This window comes from Cetorhinus maximus, chromosome 4, assembly GCF_964194155.1.
Source record: "Cetorhinus maximus chromosome 4, sCetMax3.hap1.1, whole genome shotgun sequence".
In the NCBI taxonomy this organism is placed as follows: domain Eukaryota; kingdom Metazoa; phylum Chordata; class Chondrichthyes; order Lamniformes; family Cetorhinidae; genus Cetorhinus; species Cetorhinus maximus.
This window is the reverse complement of record NC_135882.1, coordinates 32,015,640-32,035,685: the sequence shown is the minus strand read 5'-3', so window position 1 is coordinate 32,035,685 and position 20,046 is coordinate 32,015,640. Positions and strand designations below refer to the sequence as shown.

The following is a 20,046-nucleotide window of genomic DNA, read 5'->3' as shown; positions in this document are numbered from 1 at the left end:
GTGCACGTGACAATAAGTTTCTTTTGAACATTGCCTCTGACAATCAGCACAGCATTTAAAAAAGTGTCATGTTATCCAAATAGCTAGGCCACAAGCCTTCCATTCATAATCAGAATTACTTTTGAATTAATTCTGAATCCAATTATTTAAATAGTAGAAAGAGCATTTTCAAAGTTAACCTGTTACCTTGTAAATGCTGTCATCTCCTACTTCTCCTTCTCTTGAAGAACTCTGTCCTTGCTGCGATATGGTATTTCACACGGACATTATTCATTTGTGAGCTGAGATGATCTATGTTAGCAGGCTATTCAATTGTGAAGCCCCTGAACTAAACCTGATCTTGACCTCATCTGACACCAATGTATTTTCAGCTGGATACCAACAGTCCCAACTGTTAGCCTAGCTGGGATCAGCTAACTCAATGCAAACTAGTGATGGGACCTTGATTTATCTGGCCTATATGGATCATCTATTTGATGGATACATTCATCCAGCTGCATTATCTTCTGTAGAATTCACAGACTATAGAATGCATGTATTTAACAACAGCAAAATGATAATGATTATAGATAATCTGGGAGAATAGATAGCAATGCAGAATTCAAGAGATCAGCTCTGCAATTGAATTTTGCAATTGAAAATAAAAAACAAGGAATTCAAGAAAAGAAATCTTTACTCCAAGAAAAAATAGAATTCCATCTCCAACTTTGCCCTTCTTCACTGAAAAACATTAGCTTCTATTGGGATTTGGTTCATGGGTGCCAACTACACAATGACACCTTCCCCAAGTTTCTAGAATCATAGAATAACACAGCACAGAAGGATGTCCTTTGGCCCATTGAGTCTACACTGGGTCTTTCAAAGTATAATTTAGTTAGTCCCACTTTCATACTCATTCCCTATATCTTATATCTTTCAATATTTATTTAATTTTTTTTTGAAAACTATGATTGAATCTGTTTCCACCACCCTACCGGTCAATGTATTCCAAATCCTAATCACTCATTGCATAAGAGGTTTTTCCTTATGTTCCCTCTGGTTATTGACCGTGCAGCTGTTGAAAACAGTTTCTCCTTGTTTACTCTATCTGAACCTTTCATGATTGTCAACACCACTATTCAATCTCCTCTTAACCTCTCTGCTCTAAGAACAATCCCAACTTCTCCAGTCCATCTGTGTAACTCCTCATTCCTGGAAGTAAGTGTCTTATGCCCCCTCTTCAAAGCCTCCATTTCCTTCCTAAGGCTCTAATAACTCTAGTCTTCATCTGAGAACTTAGATAGTCACTGTTCATCTGAGAATTTAACAGTCTCAGTAAGCCATTAGACACCAGGCATCATGACTGAGCCCAATCCTGGGCTCACCTCAAGTCCACACATCCCATTTTCCAGAAGCAGTCACTGGATAATGATCAGCAAAGGGCATGAGTAAATTTTCAACTCTTGGCCCATAAGTATTGATGCTAATCATAGTCCCCTTACTGTTCTCCAGATGAACTACACGATTGGTAAAGATCAAATTTGTGAGCATCCTGATCTAAATACTTGAATGCCACTACTTTTATTTAAATTGAAAACTTTGGACAACTATTAAACAATGTGAGCCTAACTAAAATTTGATAATTTAATCCAATAAAAAAATGGAACAAAGTCTGTTAATGCTTACCTTTTTCACTGACACTTTCACTCTCAATCTCTACATCATCACAGCTGGTATATTCTGGAGTAGAAGCAAGCTCTTCCTCTGAGCTACTCAATGAGACTTGGCGTGTTTTACCTCCTTTCTTTGTTTTATGTGGCTTGGGTGGTGGTGGTCTTACCGATTCAGATTGGTCTGAGCTGAGTGAGTCATTTCGTAGCATGGTTTCCATTTTCTCCCGTTTTGTTTTCTTAACAGCAGAACTTGGATCCAAGTGATGTTGTTGCCGCAATGAATCTGATCGACGCATATCACTCCTATCAAATGGGATTGGGCTTCGCCTAGGTGTCGGTGGACTGTGATTTGGGGTCCTTTGCCAACTAGAACTTGGCCCTTGCATGTCTTGAGTTCTTTCCATAGAATACGAACGTTGACTTTGTACAGGGACTCTACGGTCACATGCAGAGCGTTGTCTTGACTGCCTTTCCATTCTATGCATTGAAACTTGTGCATCATCCATCTCTGTATAAGCCAAAGACACATCACTATGTCTTCGTTCATGACGAGCCCTTGATACTTCAGCATGCATCCGCATTTGCTCCTCGTATGGTTGAGGTTTGACAGGGTAACGAGCCAAATTTGGATCACTACGATAACGCGTTTGGTACTCCTCCTCTCGCCTCTGTCTTTCATATTCATCCCTGGTTTGTACATCAATATCCTCATCTACAAAATCTCTGAACTCTTGAGACCTTCTTCGACTTCTACGACTGGAGTCCCTACTTTCTCTGTACTCAATATGTTCAGAGTCATCATAGATCCGTGACCCACGCAGGGATCGTTTGTCACGATCTGCATATTCTGTAGGTGATCTTTGCATTGCACTTTCCAAAAGTGCATACTGTGACGGATCTGCTCTCTCGTCCCTCTGGTCGTATTTTCGATTGTGTTCCCTGGATGTTGATGGGCTCCTTTTTCTGGATGGAAACAAAAAAAAAATCAGGGTTGCGTTTCCAACAACAATGTGTTAGAATTAAAATATTTTAACCAATGCTTTCCCATGTACTAGAAATTGTGAAGACAGTCAAGCATTAATTGGACTATTGCGTAGCCATCATAAATGCAAAACATTCTAGCATTTTTATTTGTTTGCCATTAATCTTAAATTGAGCTGAGAGTGAAGCTAAACATGGCACTGAAGCATTTCAACGCCAAATCATTTAACTACTCATCACAAAACACTGCAATGAACAGCAAAGTAATTAAAGTCCACGAAGTATCCTTCTACTGCCTTATTTGCACACTTGAAAATTATAACCATTTTTATGTATTTTTTTGCTAAACATACTACCTGGTTTTACCTTCCTATTTGCCATTGCACATCTGCGCAATAGAGAGCATTCTGTCCAGTAGAATGCATCAAATCCAAGCTGGCAAGCACTTTTCTTTAATCTCCCCAGGCTTAGCAAAATTACATTCAAAAGCTTCCAATAATTGCAGCCTTGCCGAGCTTGCATGCAGAATTATTCTCCCTTTATATTGAGATACCAACCACATTAACAAATTGGAATCTGTAGAGCCATCTCAAAACAAGAAAGTGGGACTTCAGACCCACCAACTCAACTTTGATAGTTGATGACCTACAGTGGAGACTTCTGGGAGGAGCATTGAGGAGTTTTACAATTTAATGCTGTTATCATGTGCTGTATATAGCTGGAGGTCAAGTAAGATTTTACCCTCTAAGGAGGATTATGGTACTTAGCTGATTACTGACTCGCAGTTATGCGTGTAAAATGCAGGATTGCCGATAGCATTTTCCTCTGTACCACAGAAATGATTATTTTACTCCGAATCTTACATTCAGATTGAAGCAAATCCCCCATTTATAATGGCTTTCATTAACCTCTACCCACAACCTGCAATCGCAGAATTCTATCCAATTGTGATATTAAAATACCATGCAGGACATTAGTTATTAAAAAGGCAATACAAATTGTTTGAAACTATAGCACAAACATTTGGAATGTATCCTTGAGCTTGTAACATATAGTGTGCTCTCTCCACATTTTCTGCCTTCCAAAGAAACCTCATAGGATATTTTGTTTATTCTGTAGATTCAGTTTTAAAACCAATATACTGATTTATATCTTTGCACTGACATATTGCTTAAAATAATGTGGAAAATGTTTTTTTCATTGCAAACAGCTAAGCAGTCAATTCTCTCATTGGCTGATGTGGTTGTAACTCTAGCCTAGCCAATTTGGAAGGTGTTTCAATTTAGTCACTCATTACAGCTCATCAGAAGGGCTTGCTGCTGCTGTCTCTGACAGAGCAAGAATTAACTGTTGCTGTGGAGGAATTGAATAGCTGATAATGTGGAAACCTGCAGAGACTCTCTCCTCATTGAATCTAAAATAAAGGGAGGGGCAGAAATATCTGCCATCCTGACGACGAAATGCTGCTAAATGGAGCCTACCAGCAGTTACCAAAAAGCACAACTGAAGATTTTCATTGTGGTCCAAATTATATAATCACATCATTTGGATCTGAAAGTGTCAATACAGATGTGTCGATTGTAGGATTAGAAGATGTTACACATTTGGCATGCAAGTTCATTTTTTTAAGTTTCAAAACTTTCCAATGACACTTTCAATCGCACAGCAATACTGGCCAATCTTAAGATTTTGAAATGAAGGAAGAACAAGTTGGATAGAGGCATAGATTACAAAAGTAGGGAGGTCATGTTGGAGTTGTGTAGAACCTTGGTGAAGCCACAGCTGGAGTACTGAGTGCAGTTCTGGTCACCACATTATAGGAAGGATGTGATTGCACTGGAGGGGGTGCAGAGGAGATTCACCAGGATGTTGCCTGGGATGAAACATTTAAGTTATGAAGAGAGGTTGGATAGACTTGGGTTGTTTTCGTTGGGGCAGAGAATACTGAGGGGTGACCTGATCGAGGTGTACAAGATTATGAGGGAAATGGACAGGGTGGATAGGGAGCAGCTGTTCCCCTTAGTTGAAGGGTCAGTCACAAGGGGGCATAAGTTCAAGATGAGGGGCAGGAGGTTTAGGGGGGATGTGAGGAAAAACTTTTTACCCAGAGGTGACGGTCTGGAATGCACTGCCTGGGAGGGTGGTGGAGGCGGGTTGCCTCACATACTTTAAAAAGTACCTGGATGAGCACTTGGCACATCATAACATTCAAGGCTATGGGCCACATGCTGGTAAATGGGATTAGGTAGGTAGGTCAGGTGTTTCTCACGTGTTAGTGCAGACTCGATGGGCCGAAGGGCCTCTTCTGCAACGTGATTCTGTGATTCTGTGGATGGCTGTTTTACTGATGATTCAACTGGTAAGGACATTAGTCATGGTCCTTCTACTGCCTCTGCTAGAAAGCATAAGCACAAAGTGAGGACAGCATCAGCATCCTGTGTTTCCCTTCCTTTCACTGTCCAAAAACCTGTCAGCACTCACCCTTTAGGCTCACACAGAAGAATGGTTAGTTGGACAAAGAACTGGAGGTGGCACCCATGGAGCTAAATTAAAACCTAAGAAAAGCCGGGCAGAAAAGCTATTAATCCAGAGTTGGCAAGCTCAGTTGTGTGCTTGAGCCAGAATGATGAAAACTGTTGTTTGTTCACGTGTGTATGTGCTCTTTGCAGTGTTTGGTGCCGGCTGAGCCTAGCATGAGGATAGCATTTACAGCAATTAATGGTCTTGCATTGTTCCTGTGAGAGTTTGTTGAATTTTCTTTGACTGGAAATTTTCTCCCCTTGCCAAAGGTTTAGACTTCTTCTTGGGGTACAGTTCAACAAATGCTGACCATCTTCTCAAACGGTCATTTTTTTAATCTATAAGTGAAGGCAATGAATGTTATCAAATATTCTCACATGACACTGACACACACACAGACACGCGGCCAATTTTCCTGTCCTTTATTTAGGGACACCGAGTCCACCTCAAAAGGAACACCTCACTCACCACACCAATTGAGATGAAGCACCAGCAGTGGAAGCTTCAAAGCCCTGAGATTACACTACCTCCATTCCCAAGACGCTAACAGTCCATAATACAGCCAAGCATCACTGGCATCCCGAGCTGTTGGTTATCACCTTGGAGCTACAGCAGAATAGGTTTAAAAACAGTACAGAGAAGCTCATGGAATAATCACAGTGGCAAAAACAAGCAATTGCTGTAACTATACTTGTACAGTTAAACCACTTCAATATGAACACAGGAATAATTCAGCCCTTTTTCAGCCTGTTCTGCTTTTCAATAGATTATGGTTGATCTGTACCTTAACTTCAAATGGCCATCTTGGTTCTGCAACAGTTAATACCATTGCCTCACAAGAGATCTTTCAATCTCAATTTTTACATTTTCAACTAGCCTACCCTCAACAGCATTTTTAGGTAAATAATTCCAGATTTCCACTGCCCATTGTGTGAAGAAGTATTTCCTCACATGACCTATGATTGTTATGTCTCATTGTCCTGGGCTCTCTACCTGAGAAAACAGTTTCTATTTGCCCTTTCAACTCCTTTAATCATCTTAAATACCTCAATTTTGTAACCTTAATCTTTTATATTTAAGGGAACAAAGCTTAGGCTATGCAGGGTCTGTTCTCATAATTTAACCCCTTTAGACTTGATACCATTCTGGTAAATCTGTGTTGCACCCCATTCAAAGCCAATATATCATTCCTGTGATGAGATGCCAAGAACTGAATAAAGTGCTCTAGATAGAGTCTAACTAAAGCTTTACACAACTGTAGCATAACTTCCAGCCCTTTGTATTCTAGCCCTGCTGAGGTAAAAGGCTAAAATTCCATTAGCCATTTTAATTACTTTTTGTGCCTGCCCACTAATTTTTAGTGATTTCTGAACTTGGTCATTTAAATGTCTCTGCTCCTCCACGGTTTCTAGCTTCTCACTATTTAGAAAATACTCTGAGTCCAGTTCTTTCTTGAGTCCAAAGTAGATGATCTCTCACTTCTTCACAGTGAACTGCAGCTGTTACTGTTTTACCAAATCAATTAATCTCTCAATGTTCAGTCATAACTAGCACAAAGGAAGATGGTTGTGGTTGTTGGAGGTCAGTCATCTCAATTCCAGGACATCACTGCAGGAGTTCCTCAGGGTAGTGTCCTGACCTTCCTTCCATCATAAAGTCAGAAGTGGGGATGTTTGCTGATGATTGCACAATATTCAGCGCCATTTGCGACTCCTCAGATACTGAAGCAGTCCATGCGCAAATGCAGCAAGACTTGGACAATATCCAGGCTTGGGCTAACAAGTAGCAAGTAACATTCATGCCACATAAGTGCCAAGCAACGACCATCTCCAACAAGAGAGAATCTAACCATTTCCCCTTGACATTCATTGGCATTACCATCGCTGAATTCCCACTATCAACATCCTGGGGTTACCATTAACCAGAAGCTGAACTGGACTAGCCATATAAATACTGTGGCTACAAGACCAGGTCAGAAGCTAAGAATCCTGCACCTCCTGACTTCACAAAATCTGTCCACTATCTACAAGACACAGGGCAGGAGTGTGATGGAATACTCTCCACATGCCTGGATGGGTGCAGCTCCAACAACACTCAAGAAGGTTGACACCATCCAGGAAAAAGCAGCCTGCTTGATTGGCACCCCATTCACAAACATTCACTCTTTCTACCACCGACGCTCAGTGGCAGCACTGTACCACCTGCAAGATGCATTGCAGGAACTCACCAAGGCTCCTTAGACAGCACCTCCCAAACCCATGACCGTTACCATCTAGAAGGACAAGGGCAGCAGACACCTAGGAAAGCCACCACCTGGAAGCTCCCCTCCAAGCCACTTGCCATCCTGACTTGGAAATATATTGTCATTCCTTCACGGTCGCTGGGTCAAAATCTTGGAACTCCTCCCTAACAGCACTGTGGGTGTACCTACACCACATGGATTGCAGCAGTTCAAGAAGGCAGCTCATCACCACCTTCTCAAGAGCAATTAAGGATAGGCAATAAATGCTGGCCTAGTTAGCGCCATCTACATCTCATAAATGAATTTTAAAAAGTTGTCACTTTACTATGCAATCTACATACAAACATACACATTAGGAGCAGGACTAGGCTATTTGGCCCCTCGAGCCTGCTCCACCATTTGATAAGATCATGGTTTTGTGGCCTCAACTCTACCTTCCTGTCGGTCCCTATATCATTTCACCCACTTGTTGATCAAGAATCTATCTAACACAGTCTTAAAAATATTCAATGAGCCCAGCTTCCACTGCTCTCTGGGGAACAGAATTCCACAGACTAACAACCCTCTGAGAGAGAAAAAAAAATCTTCTCGTCTTCGTCTTAAATAGGGGATCCTTATTTTTAAACAGTGTACCATCCTTTCAGCATTCACCTTGTCAAGTCCCCTCAGGGTCTGATATGTTTCAATAAGATCATCTCTCAATCTTCTAAACTCCAGTAGATATGGGCCCAACTTATCCAACCTTTCCTCCTAAGATAACCACTTCACCCCAAGAATCAGTCAAGTGAACCTTTTCTGTACTGCTTCTAATGCAATTATGTATTTTCTTAAGTAAAGAGGCCAAAACTGTAGACAATATTCTAGATGTGGTCTCATCAATGTCTTGTACAACCAGAGCAAAAGTTCCCTACTTTTAGGGCAGAATTTCACCCTTGTCGGGTGGGCTCGGCGGGGGCGGAGGGGAAGGGGGCAGTCAGAAAACCAACTGCCCCACTCGATTGGGGCCGGAAGGTGATTTCACGTTGGCGGGCCAATTAAGGACGGTCCAGCATGAAACATGAGCGGCAGCTGTGTGGGCAGGGGGGGTGCGCAAGTGCGAGCAGGGCGAGCGTGAACTTTGCGCATGCGCGCGCTTGTAAATCTCCCTGAGGCAGATGAACAATTTCAAAAAAATAATAAAAAGATTTTATAAGTGTTAAACATGTCCCCTCATCTGACTCTGTCACATGAGCAGGGACAACATTGCTAATTAAATTTTAAAACTTGTATTTTTTTATTTGCTTTCCGAAACTACATCCCGCCCTGTGGATGAGGTTTCCAAAAAAGTGCAAAGGCCACTTGGCCTTTTCGCCTGCCCGCCAAGTAAGGTTGGATGGGCAGTGAAAATTTTCTTTTAATTACCTTTTTAATAGCCTTAATAGTCCTTTTAATTGTCAGTGGGCCCACTGCCAACTCTGGCGCATGCCCGCCGACCAAAATATCGTGCGTCATTTTACACTCAGTTGGGTCAGGCGTGCACCCACCCAAGGAGCTAAAAATTTTGCCTTTATACTCCATTCCCCTTGCAATAAACAACAACATTTTATTTGCCTTCCTAATCACTTGCTGTACCTGTATACTAACTTTTTGTGATTCATGTACCAGGACAACCAGATTTCTCTCTACCACAGAGTTCTGCAATCTCTCTCCATTTAGATAATATGCTGTTTTTCTATTCTTCCTAACAAAGTGGACAAGATCACATTTTCCCACATTATACTTCATCTTTTTGCCTACTCACTCAACCTATCTATATTCCTTTATAGGCTCCTTATGTCCCTTTCACAAGTTACTTTCCTACTTATCTTTGTGTCAAAAGCAAATTTAGCAACCAAACATCTGGCCCCTTCATCCAAATCATTTATATAAATCGTAAATGGTTGAGGCCTCAGCACTGATCCATCTAGCATTCCCCAAATAACAGCTTGTTAACCTGAAAATGACCCATTATACTTATTCTCTACTTAGATAACCAATCCTCTATCCATGCTAATGTGTTACCCCCTACACCATGAACCCTTATTTTGTGTAGTAACCTTTGATGTGCTACCTTATCAAATGTCTTTTGGAAATCCAAATACACCGTATCTACAGGTTCCCCGTTATCCATAGAGATAAAAACAAAAAACTGCGGATGCTGGAAATCCAAAACAAAAACAGAATTACCTGGAAAAACTCAGCAGGTCTGGCAGCATCGGTGGAGAAGAACAAAGTTGACGTTTCGAGTCCTCATGACCCTTCAACAGAACTTTATCCATGTTGCTTGTTACTTCTTCAAAGAACTCTAACAAATTAGTCAAACACGATTTCCCTTTCATAAAACTGTGTTGACTCTGCCTGATTCCATTAAGATTTTCTAAGTGCCCTGTTATAACGTTAATAATAGATTGTGACATTTCCCCTATGACAGATGTTAAGCTAACTGGCCTGTAGTTCCCTAATTTGCTATCATCTAACTTGATGTCATCAGCAAATTTGGACATATGGCTCTTTATTCCTTCATCAAAGTCATTTATGAATATATTGCAAAGGGCTCCGTACAAATCACTGGTGGCCACTACTCGTCACATCCTGCCAATTTAAGTACCCATTTAAATGAGTTTTGCAGTACATAGTGTGGAAAGAAATGATATATAGTCTACTCTTTGTCCCCTGCTCCCTAACCAATTCTCTCTCTCCTTTCAGGTACTATGCCCTAGGAAGGCATTGGCAACCATGGACCTCCATGTCTTACTCTGGAGGTGTGGATCATCTTCGTTATGGTACATTCATCCAGTTTGCGAGGCTGTATAGAAAGACTGATCTTTGTCTAACGCGATCTCTTTTCCCATTGATCTTTCCCATCAGCATCAGATTTTCTAAATCATGATTTATTATCACATGCCCAAGAAATTCTAATTATCTTCCTGATCTTGGTCAGCAGAGTTCTTTTGGTCTCAGATTTTACTAGCAGCTCTTCATTGGCTATGTGTCTTGTCCAAGATATCTTCATTATTTGCCTCAAAGACCATAACTCTGCAGCCTTATTTCTCTACCCATGTTAAAAGTTACCTCCAATTCCATGTGCTCTCATTTTTGTTAACAATTTCTAATGGGGAACCTTGTACTTCTGGAAGTTCATATAAATGACATCCATAGAAATCCCCCTATCTAGCACATTCATTGTTCTAAGAATTGTCCATTCTTAGTTTGGTTTTGTGCTTGAGAGGATGTTTGGAGGTCAGGTTTTAATGAGATACATTAGGGTGAAATTGGTCTACACCAGATAATAGAAAAAGAAAATCAGGTATGGTATAAAATAGGCTGCCTATTTGCTATGAACTTGTTTTGTGCTGCTGGCATAGATTTCATTCTTTCTATGGGTTCCTGCAGGAGCATGTTTCCTTAAGCAGATTTCTTATGAAACATCATCAAGAAAGAGGTCATGGGCTGAAAACTCAGGTGGAAGGTATAACCTCTTCCTCCTGCTCCTCCACGATTATAAGGACATATATGACAATGCCCATTGTGAACTCAATGGTGAGGACTCCATAACAGAAGGATGCTAATAAAAGTTTCCCTATCGGAAACTGCTGAAAGGCAGCTACCAGAATCCTTTCAGGCTGCAAAGCTGAGAAAATCACTCGTACCAAAGCTGATGCTTCCGACAAACTTTGTGGACATTGAGGCCTGGATTTTCACAATGATCGAGAGCCTCTCCGTCATTGTGAAAATGGCGGAAGAGACCGAAATCCAGAAGCCCCACCCCCGAACATGGCACTTACCATTTGCGCAGCGTCAGGAATGGGCCCGGGTTGCGGGATTTGCACATGCGTGTTTTTCAGAGGCAGTTGCCTCCTGTCATGTCTAATTTTGGTGACCCAGGTATGTGAAACATGACATGCGCAGATTAGACTTGTTAGGAGCAAATCTAAACTTTGTAGAGCGCTTTGGAGAGGTGGGATACCCTTTTGAAGAAGTAGGATACACTTTTAGATATGGTCCCAGGACACCTTTGGGGGAGGTCAGATGCCCGTTGTGGGAAGTCAGGTACCATTTAGGGGAGATCAAGTCCATTTGGGGGAGGTAAGGGGCTACTTGAGATTGTTTAAAGCAGGCATGAATGTGCATAAAATGTGCATAAACTCATTAACTGTCTTGCTTGTTGGAACTGTCATAAGTGTCACAATGAACTGTCAGAGGCAACTGTCAAAAGTGTCAAAATGGGCTTTTAAGGGCAACTATCAAAAGTGTCAATATGAACTGTCAAAGGCAACTGTCAAGCTATCAAGGCATTTGCAACTCCTGTCCTCAAATCCTTGAAAAAATGTCTGAAATGTTGAAAAACAAATTCTTGCTATATCATTTTTGTCTGTTGACATAAGCCTGAGGGTTTCCACTACTGGATTAGTGGTGCACGACTGATTTCACAACCTTCCATTATCACAGTAGGGTGCTTGCCATTTCACAGTTTGACTGACAGCTCAAATTGGTTACAGACTCTTTGAAGTGGGACTATGAATTCCAATGGTTGTTTTTATAATGGGTTATTCACTTGGGTGAAATTTTTGTCCTTATAAAGGTTTATGTAGCTGAAAGAATGTAAATATAATGAATGGGTTTTTATGAGTTAGTGTGTTTTTGAAAAAAGTAGTCTTAAATGGACACTTAGAACTTTATTTTATTTCATCTCAGCATTGCTCCTGAGGTCTGCCCATGGTGGATACTCGATGAGTTGGCGTGATAGGTGTAAAGGAAAAAGGGTAATGGCCAGGGACATGAGTTGACACCAAGTTGGCATTGGCACTATAAAAGGCCAGGAGGGTGGGCAGAGGGACATTAGGTGGCATGGGGGTATGAGGGGCCATGGGGTGGGCAGAGGGACATAGGTTCGCATGGAGGGTATGAGACGCTACGAGGTGGGTAGGGGGATGAGATGGCATGAAGGGTATGAGGGGCCATGGGTTGGCAAGGATGGGGGGTGAGGGCTGTGTTATGTTTTACTGTATTTTTTAAATCTTGGACAGAGTGCCGGAGCACTGAGGCAGGCCTTCCAACCAGCCAACCTATGCACCTGGCAGCCTCTGCGCTCATTCCAGGGTGGCCTGGCTGGATTCCCAGAAAAGCCCGCCAAACCGGAATGAAAATTCCAAATTCTGGAGCACTTTCTCATGGGCTGGGTTTGAGGAGCTGGGAAATGTCCCGAATCTGTGCTCCCAACCTGGCAGTGAAAATCTAGGCCAGAGTTTGTGTGATTCAACCAGTCCCTGCTTTGACTAGTCTTTTAGGGAAGTTACCTTTTTTTTTAAGATACTTTAAGTAAGTCGGGTGCAATTTTGGTGCAAAATGGCTAAAGCCAGCTTTGTTCTCAATATCTTGTAATTTTCATACAGCCACCAATTTGAAGGTGGGCACTTCCTTTACCAGCAGCCAATTCCATGAGAATTTAGTAGATATTTTAGAATGGGGTAGCGGACTTGCACCTCAAATTATAGCCCCCTATGGGAGAACTGCATCACTTTTACATCAAAAAAATTAGCATTTTAGATCCATAATTTATCAACCTATCTCTATTGATATATGAACAACATTGGATATAAGGTACAAAAACAGAAACAGAAATACCTGGAAAAACTCAGCAGGTCTGGCAGCATCGGCGGAGAAGAGCACAGTTGACGTTTCGAGTCCTCATGACTCTTCAACAGAACTGTTCTGTTGAAGGGTCATGAGGACTCGAAACGTCAACTGTGCTCTTCTCCGCCGATGCTGCCAGACCAGCTGAGTATTTCCAGGTATTTCTGTTTCTGTTTTTGTTTTGGATTTCCAGCATCCGCAATTTTTTGTTTTTATCTCTTGGATATAAGGTATACTGCTTTACAACAAAAATGTTTTGCCACTGATTTATCAAAAATGAATATGTTGAATTGCATTTTTATTACCTGGTTTTCTGATGTTTGGGACTAGTTAACTTAGTTGGCTAGATGGCTAGCTCAGAACAACACCAAAAGCGAGGGTTTGATTCTCGTTCTGGCTGAGGTAGACATGAAACCTGTCTCCTCACCCTGTCCCTGAGAGTGGATCGCAATGGCAAACCACCAGTGACAAAAACTGCCAAGAAAATGGCTCAGGATGAAGCATCAGCAATGAGTCAAGGATCTGCCTTCATGCAGAGTACAAATGAATGAATGTTCCGATGCTTAGTAATGTGTGATAGGTTCTAGCAACACTAAGGTAAGATTCCAAGACTAAGGTAAGAATTATGAGGCATCTTCCCTCCTCCCAACCTATGTCCATTTCAAACTGGTTTTCAGCACTATATGTCTTTTGCATTGTATTTGATAACTATAACGGTGATTAAAATTATGGAATTATGAAGAATTACACATAGATATTAACAACATAAACAAGCTGTTCATCCTAATCAAGTCAATGTTGATGTCCATCCTGTATACAAACATTGTTCTAAGCATATGTGCTTCTCATATTCCACAATTCAAATTGCTACCTTTCCCTTTTTTTCTCCAATAGCCCTTAATTTTCTCCAGTAGCCTTCTGTAGAACCACAGAACAATGGAAAAGTTACAGTGCAGAAAGAGGTAATTCAGCCCATCGTGTCTGTGCCAGCCAAAAAGAGAAAAATAAGAAACTAGCCGCTCATTTTAAACCCAATTTCCAGCTCTTGGTCCATAGCCTTGTAGGTTACAGCACTTCAGATGCAGATCCAGGTACCTTTTAAATGAGTTGAGCATTCCAGCCTCAACCACCAACTTAGGCTGTGAATTCCAGATGCCCACCACCCTCTGGGTGAAAAGGTTTGTCTACATGTCCCCTCTAATCCTTCTACCAATCACATTAAATCAATGCCCCCTCATAAATGACCCCTCAGCTAGGGGAAACAAGTCTTTCCTGTCTACCCTATCTAGTCACCCCTTAGTCTCCTCTATTCTACGGAAAACTAACCGAGCCTATCCAATCTCTCCTCAAAGCTGCAATTTTCAAGCCCTGGCAAGATTCTTGTAAATCTCCTCTGCACTCTCTCCAAAGCAATTATGTCCTTCCTGTAATGTGGTAACCAGAACTGTACACAAAATCCCAGCTGTGGCCTACCCAGAGCTTTATCGAGTTCTATCATTACATCCCTGCTTTTGTATTCAATTCCTTGCCCAATAAAGGAAAACATTCCATATGCTTTCTTGACCACCTTGTCTCTCACTTCCTCAACCCCTCTCAATAACTTCTCATTTATTGAGTATTCCTTTGCTTTGTTTGCCCTCCCAAATGCATTGCCTCACACTTTTCTGGATTGAATTCCATTTGCCACTTCTTTGGCCACTGAACCAAATTCTCGAGTCGATGGCTACCCTCTTCACTATCAACTACCTGGCCAATTTTTGTGTCATCTGCAAATTTCCCAATCATGCCTCCCACATTTAAGTCTAAATCATTGATATATACAACAAGCAGCAAGGGCCCCAACACTGAGCTCTGTGGAGCACCACTGGAAACCATTTCTCATTCGCAAACACATCCATCAACCATTACCCTTTGTTTCCTGTCACTGAGCCAATTTTGGATCCAACCTGCCAGCTTCTCCTGTATCCCATGAGATCTCACTTTTCTGACCTGTCTGCCATGTGGGACCTTGTCAAATGCCTTACTGAAATCCATATAGACAACATCCACCGCACTACCCTCATCAATCCTCCTTGTTACTTCCTCAAAAATTTCTATTAAGTTAATAAGAAACGATCTTCCCCTCACAAAACAATGCTGACTAACCTGATCAATCCGTTTTCTAAGTGAAATTTATCCTGTATCTCAGAATTGTTTCCAATAATTTGCCCACCACTGAAGTCAGACTGATGTGATACTATGTGATACCTTGTCAAAGGCTTTCTGAAAGTTTCTGTATCCCATATACACTGCATTTCCCCTATTTATCACTTCCGCTTATCTTCCTGTATAAGTTAAAAAAAAAATCAATTTTTCCAGTGAAATAACTTATCTTTTTGCTCAGCTGAAACGTTCTTTTTTTTAATTCATTCACGGGATGTGGGTGTCGCTGGTTAGGCCAGCATTTATTGCCTATCCCTAATTGTCCCTATTCAGATGACATTTTAAGAGTCAACCACAATGTTGTGGGTCTGGAGCCACATGTAAGCCAGACCAGGTAAGGACAGCAGATTTCCTTCCCTGAAGGACATTAGTGAACCAGATGGGTTTTTATAACAATCGGCAATGGTTTTGTGGTCATCATCACACTGTGCAACCAGATGAACTAAAATGTCTTCTTAAATCAGACAATGTAATTATGGCACTTTGTGTTTCTTTCTAGAAACAGCGGCCAGGATTTTTCAGTCAGCATGCAGGGGTGGGCCCGACACACCGGTGCGTAAAATAACGCGCGATGATGTCAGGCGTGCCTCCCGACATCATCACGCTGTCTTGCAACGTTTTGTTCGGCGGGTGCGCGCCGGAGTTGGCTGCTCAGCCGTCGATAATTGATAGGCCTATTAAGACCATTAATGAAGTAATTAATTTCAAGTTTACGTTGCCTGTCCAACCTTATGGTTGGCAGGCAGGTGAAAAGGCCAAGCGGCCTTTCAAAAGCACTTCAATCTCCGTGCCTCAGACAGATTGAAGCGCTCTTTCACGTGCATGTGCAAAAGAGCGCTGGACCCGAATCTCCCTCCTTCCCCTGCCTGCACAGGTAGCGCTTAGTGCTACCACTCACATATTACACTGGGTGGGCCTTAATTGGCCCGCCCATGTAAAATGGCAGTGCGGAGCCGATCACCAGTGGCGGTCAGCTGTGCAACCACCCCCGCCCACTCCCACCAAGCCCGCCCGATGCAGGAAAAATTCAGGACAGCATGTCCTTTGGCTCTCAGAATCTGCATCAGTCACATGCAGTTTAAATTTGGCTCTCAGCATTTCCCTGCATATATTTTGTATTTCAAAAGGACATAGACATGTTGGTGGATTGGGCAGACAAGTGGCAGATGAAGTTCAATGCAGAGAAGTGTGAGGTGATTCATTTTGGCAGGAAAAATATGGTGAGACAGTCTAAAATAAAGGGAGAGCTTCTAAAGGAGGTGCAGGATTAGAGGGACCTCTGTACATACATACCTAGGTCATTGAAGGTGGCAGGGCATGTTGAGAGGGCAGTTAATAAAGCATATGGTATCTTAGGCTTTCTTAATAGGTGCATTGTGTACAAGGGTAAGGAGGCCATGTGAACTTGTGTCAGACACTAGTTAGGCCCCATCTGGAGTACTGCATCCAGTTCTGTGCACCATACTAGAGGAAGGATGTGAAGGCATTGGAGAGAGCACAGGGGAGATTCACAAGAATTATTCCAGGGATAAAGAACTGTAGTTATGTAGCTACACATATATTTTACGCCTCTCCTCTCGTATAAACGGTGTGAAGCAAATAGCGTACTCAAAATAAACTTTGTACTGGGAACGGGTTGGGTGCAGGCCAAATAGCTGTGATTATTTACTGTCAGAATTTAATCGATAAGAAAACGCAACACAGAAATTATGTTTAGGCTACACATTCACAGCAAACGTCAATCCACAACTGAACAATGCACTGGGAGCAATATCAGTTTACACCCATCTTTCTAGCTGCCTACCTATCATTGTAATATAGCAAATTGACTATGGCAACATATATTATGGTCATAAGCCTAATTCAAGGTAAAATCAATACATACCCTATGACACAGAAAAATACGGGTGAAGAAATTTGCTAACCCTAAAAACAGGCGTGGGATCAGCACACACAATTAAACTGCACCTGGTCATGGAATTGCAGGCAGCATGGTAAATTTGTGTGTCTTTTGTATTTTACATGACTGCTGCAATATTGAGCCCCCGATAATGCATGCAGCCAATGCTACCTGCACTGTTGATTGGCTGCACTAGGGTAAAGTATCACGAGTGCGGAGTGGTACTTTAAGGTATCCTGCACCCCTTAAAGTTGGAGTGCACTGTGGCTGCAAAAAGTGGTCAGAGTCATCTGATATTTTGTGCAATGGCTGAATGAGAGAGAGAGCATGGACCAAGGTTTTCAAACACTACACTGGAGGTTTTAGTGCCAGAAATGTGGGGATATCCAGGAACACTAGGGAGGGACAGGAGGTCCTCCAGACAAATGCCCAGGAGGCAGTAAGAACAAGTAGCATGGAGGTCAATATCAGAAAGATTGTTCCATGCATATGGAACGCAGTGCAGGAATAAGCACAATGATCTCAAACATTTTTTCAAGGTCCGTGAGCTCATTTTCAAATGACATATCCTACAACTCTAGAACTAACCTCACCCACTGCTGTCCTGCTACTAGCTCCTTAGTACTGGATTCCAGCATTTTCCAAATGACAGATGTTAGTCTAACTGGCCTATAATTTCCTACTTTCCGTCTCCCTCCTTTCTTTTCACGGTATATTTACAGTGCAAAAGGAGGCCATTTGGCCCATTGAGTCTGTAAGTTATTTATTTTCAGGTAGCAATCCTATTCTCTTTTGAATACCTCAATCGAACTTAGCTCCACCACCCTTTTACAATGTTTGTTCCAGATTCTTCACATCTTTCCTCACATCACATTTACTCCTTTTGCCAATTATTTTGAATCTGTGCCCTCTAATTCTTGATGTTCTCGAGTGGGAACAGTTTCTCACTATTTACCCTGTCCGTGCTCTTCAGGATCTTGAATACCTCTATCAAGTCTCCTCTCAGTCTTTTTGTCTCCAAGAAAAACATTCCCAACCTCTCAAATCTACCCTTACAGCTACAGTTCTTTATCCCTGGAATCATTCTTGTGAATCTCCTCTGTACTCCCTCCAATGCCTTCACATCCTTCCTCTAGTATGGCGCACAGAACTGGACACAGTACTCCAGATGAGGCCTAATTAGTGTCTTATATAAGTTTAACATGGCCTCCTTACCCTGGTACTCAATGACCCTATTAATAAAGCCTAAGATACCATATGCTTTATTAACTACTCTCTCAACATGCCCTGCCACCTTCAATGACCTAGGTGTATATGTACAGAGGTCCCTCTATTCCTGCACCTCCTTTAGAGGCTCTCTCTTTATCTTAGACTGTCTCACCATATTTTCCCTGCCAAAATGAATTATTTCACTCTTCTCTGCATTGAACTTCATCTGCCACTTCTCTGCCCAATCCACCAACATGTCTATGTCCTTTTGAAGCTCTAGACTATTCCCATCACAGTTGATAACATTTCCAATCTTCATATCATCTCCAACTTTTGGAATCATGTCCTGCACATCTGACACAGTCTAGGTCATTAATATATATGAGGAACAGCAAGGGTCCCAACACTGACCGCTGGGGAACTCCACTACAGACCTTCCTCCAATCTGAAAAACAACCATTTATCACTACTCTCTGTTTCCTGTCACTCAGCCAATTTCTTATCCAAATGCCTACTTTCCCTTTGATTCCATAACCTAGAATTTTGCTCACAAGTCTGTTGTGTGGCAATCTATCAAATGTTTTTTTGGAAATCCATATACACCACATCATTAGTGTTTCCCTTATCAACCTTCTCTGTTACATTCTCAAAAAACTCCAGCAAGTTACTTAAACATGATTTTCCCTTAATGAATCCATGCTAGCTTTCCTTAATTATCATGCGCTTGTCAAGTGACTATTGATTTAATCCCTTACTATAGTTTCCAGATGTTTCCCTACGACTGAGGTCAAACTGACTGATTTGTAGTTGCCAGATTTATCCTTGGACACTTTTTTGAACAAGGGTGTAACATTCACAATTCTCTAGTCCTCTGGCACCTCCCATGTGTCTAAGGACGACTGGAAGATTATCATTAATGACTTTGCACCTGCGATTTTTCAATCTTTTCAGAAGCAAAGGAATTTTGGAAGATTACAACCAATGCACCCACTATCTCTGCAGCCATTTATTCTAATAGTCTAGGATGCAGGTCCTCAAGTTCAGGAGACTTGTCAGCCTTTAGTCCCATTAGTTTTCCTAGTACTTTTTCTCCAGCGATAGTGATTATTTTAAGTTCCTCACTCTCCTTTTGCCCGCTGCTTTTCTGTTATCCTTAGGATGCTCTTTGTGTTTTCTACTGTGAAGACAGATACAAAATACTTGTTCAAAGTCTCTGCCATTTCCTTGTTTCCCATTATTAATTACCCATTCTTATCCTCTATGGGGCAACACTCACTTTAGCTACTCTTTTCCAATTTATATACCCGTGGAAGCTTTTACTGTCAGTTTTTATATTTCTTGCTATTTTTCTCTCATCCAATTTCCCCTTCTTTATTATTTTTGTCATTATCCTTTGTTGGTTTCTAAAATTTTCTTAATCTTCTAGCCTAACACTATTTTTGCAGCATTGTGTGCCTTTTTTTTCAATTTGATACTATCCTTAACTTCCTTAGTTAACCACGTAGGGTGTATCCTCCTCATAGAATTTTTCTTTCTCAATGGAATATATCTTTGTTGAGAATTATGAAATGTCTGTTACTGCTTCTCTGTTGTCTTATCCTTTAACCTGTTTTCTTATTCACTTAAGCCACCTCTGTCTGCATATCTGTTTAACTGCCTATATTTAAGTTTAAGACTGTAGTTTCAGG

At 41.5% G+C, this 20,046-nt stretch overlaps 1 protein-coding gene across 1 annotated transcript in view; it reads right to left on the bottom strand.

Annotated features, from left to right (window-relative positions):
* rims2a (regulating synaptic membrane exocytosis 2a) overlaps positions 1-20,046 on the bottom strand; it is a 1,205,442-nt gene that overhangs the window by 639,002 nt on the left and 546,394 nt on the right. The window contains exon 6 of the mRNA XM_078540066.1: positions 1,666-2,615. Within this exon, the coding sequence (XP_078396192.1) occupies positions 1,666-2,615 (950 nt within the window). The remainder of the gene's footprint in view (positions 1-1,665; positions 2,616-20,046) is intronic.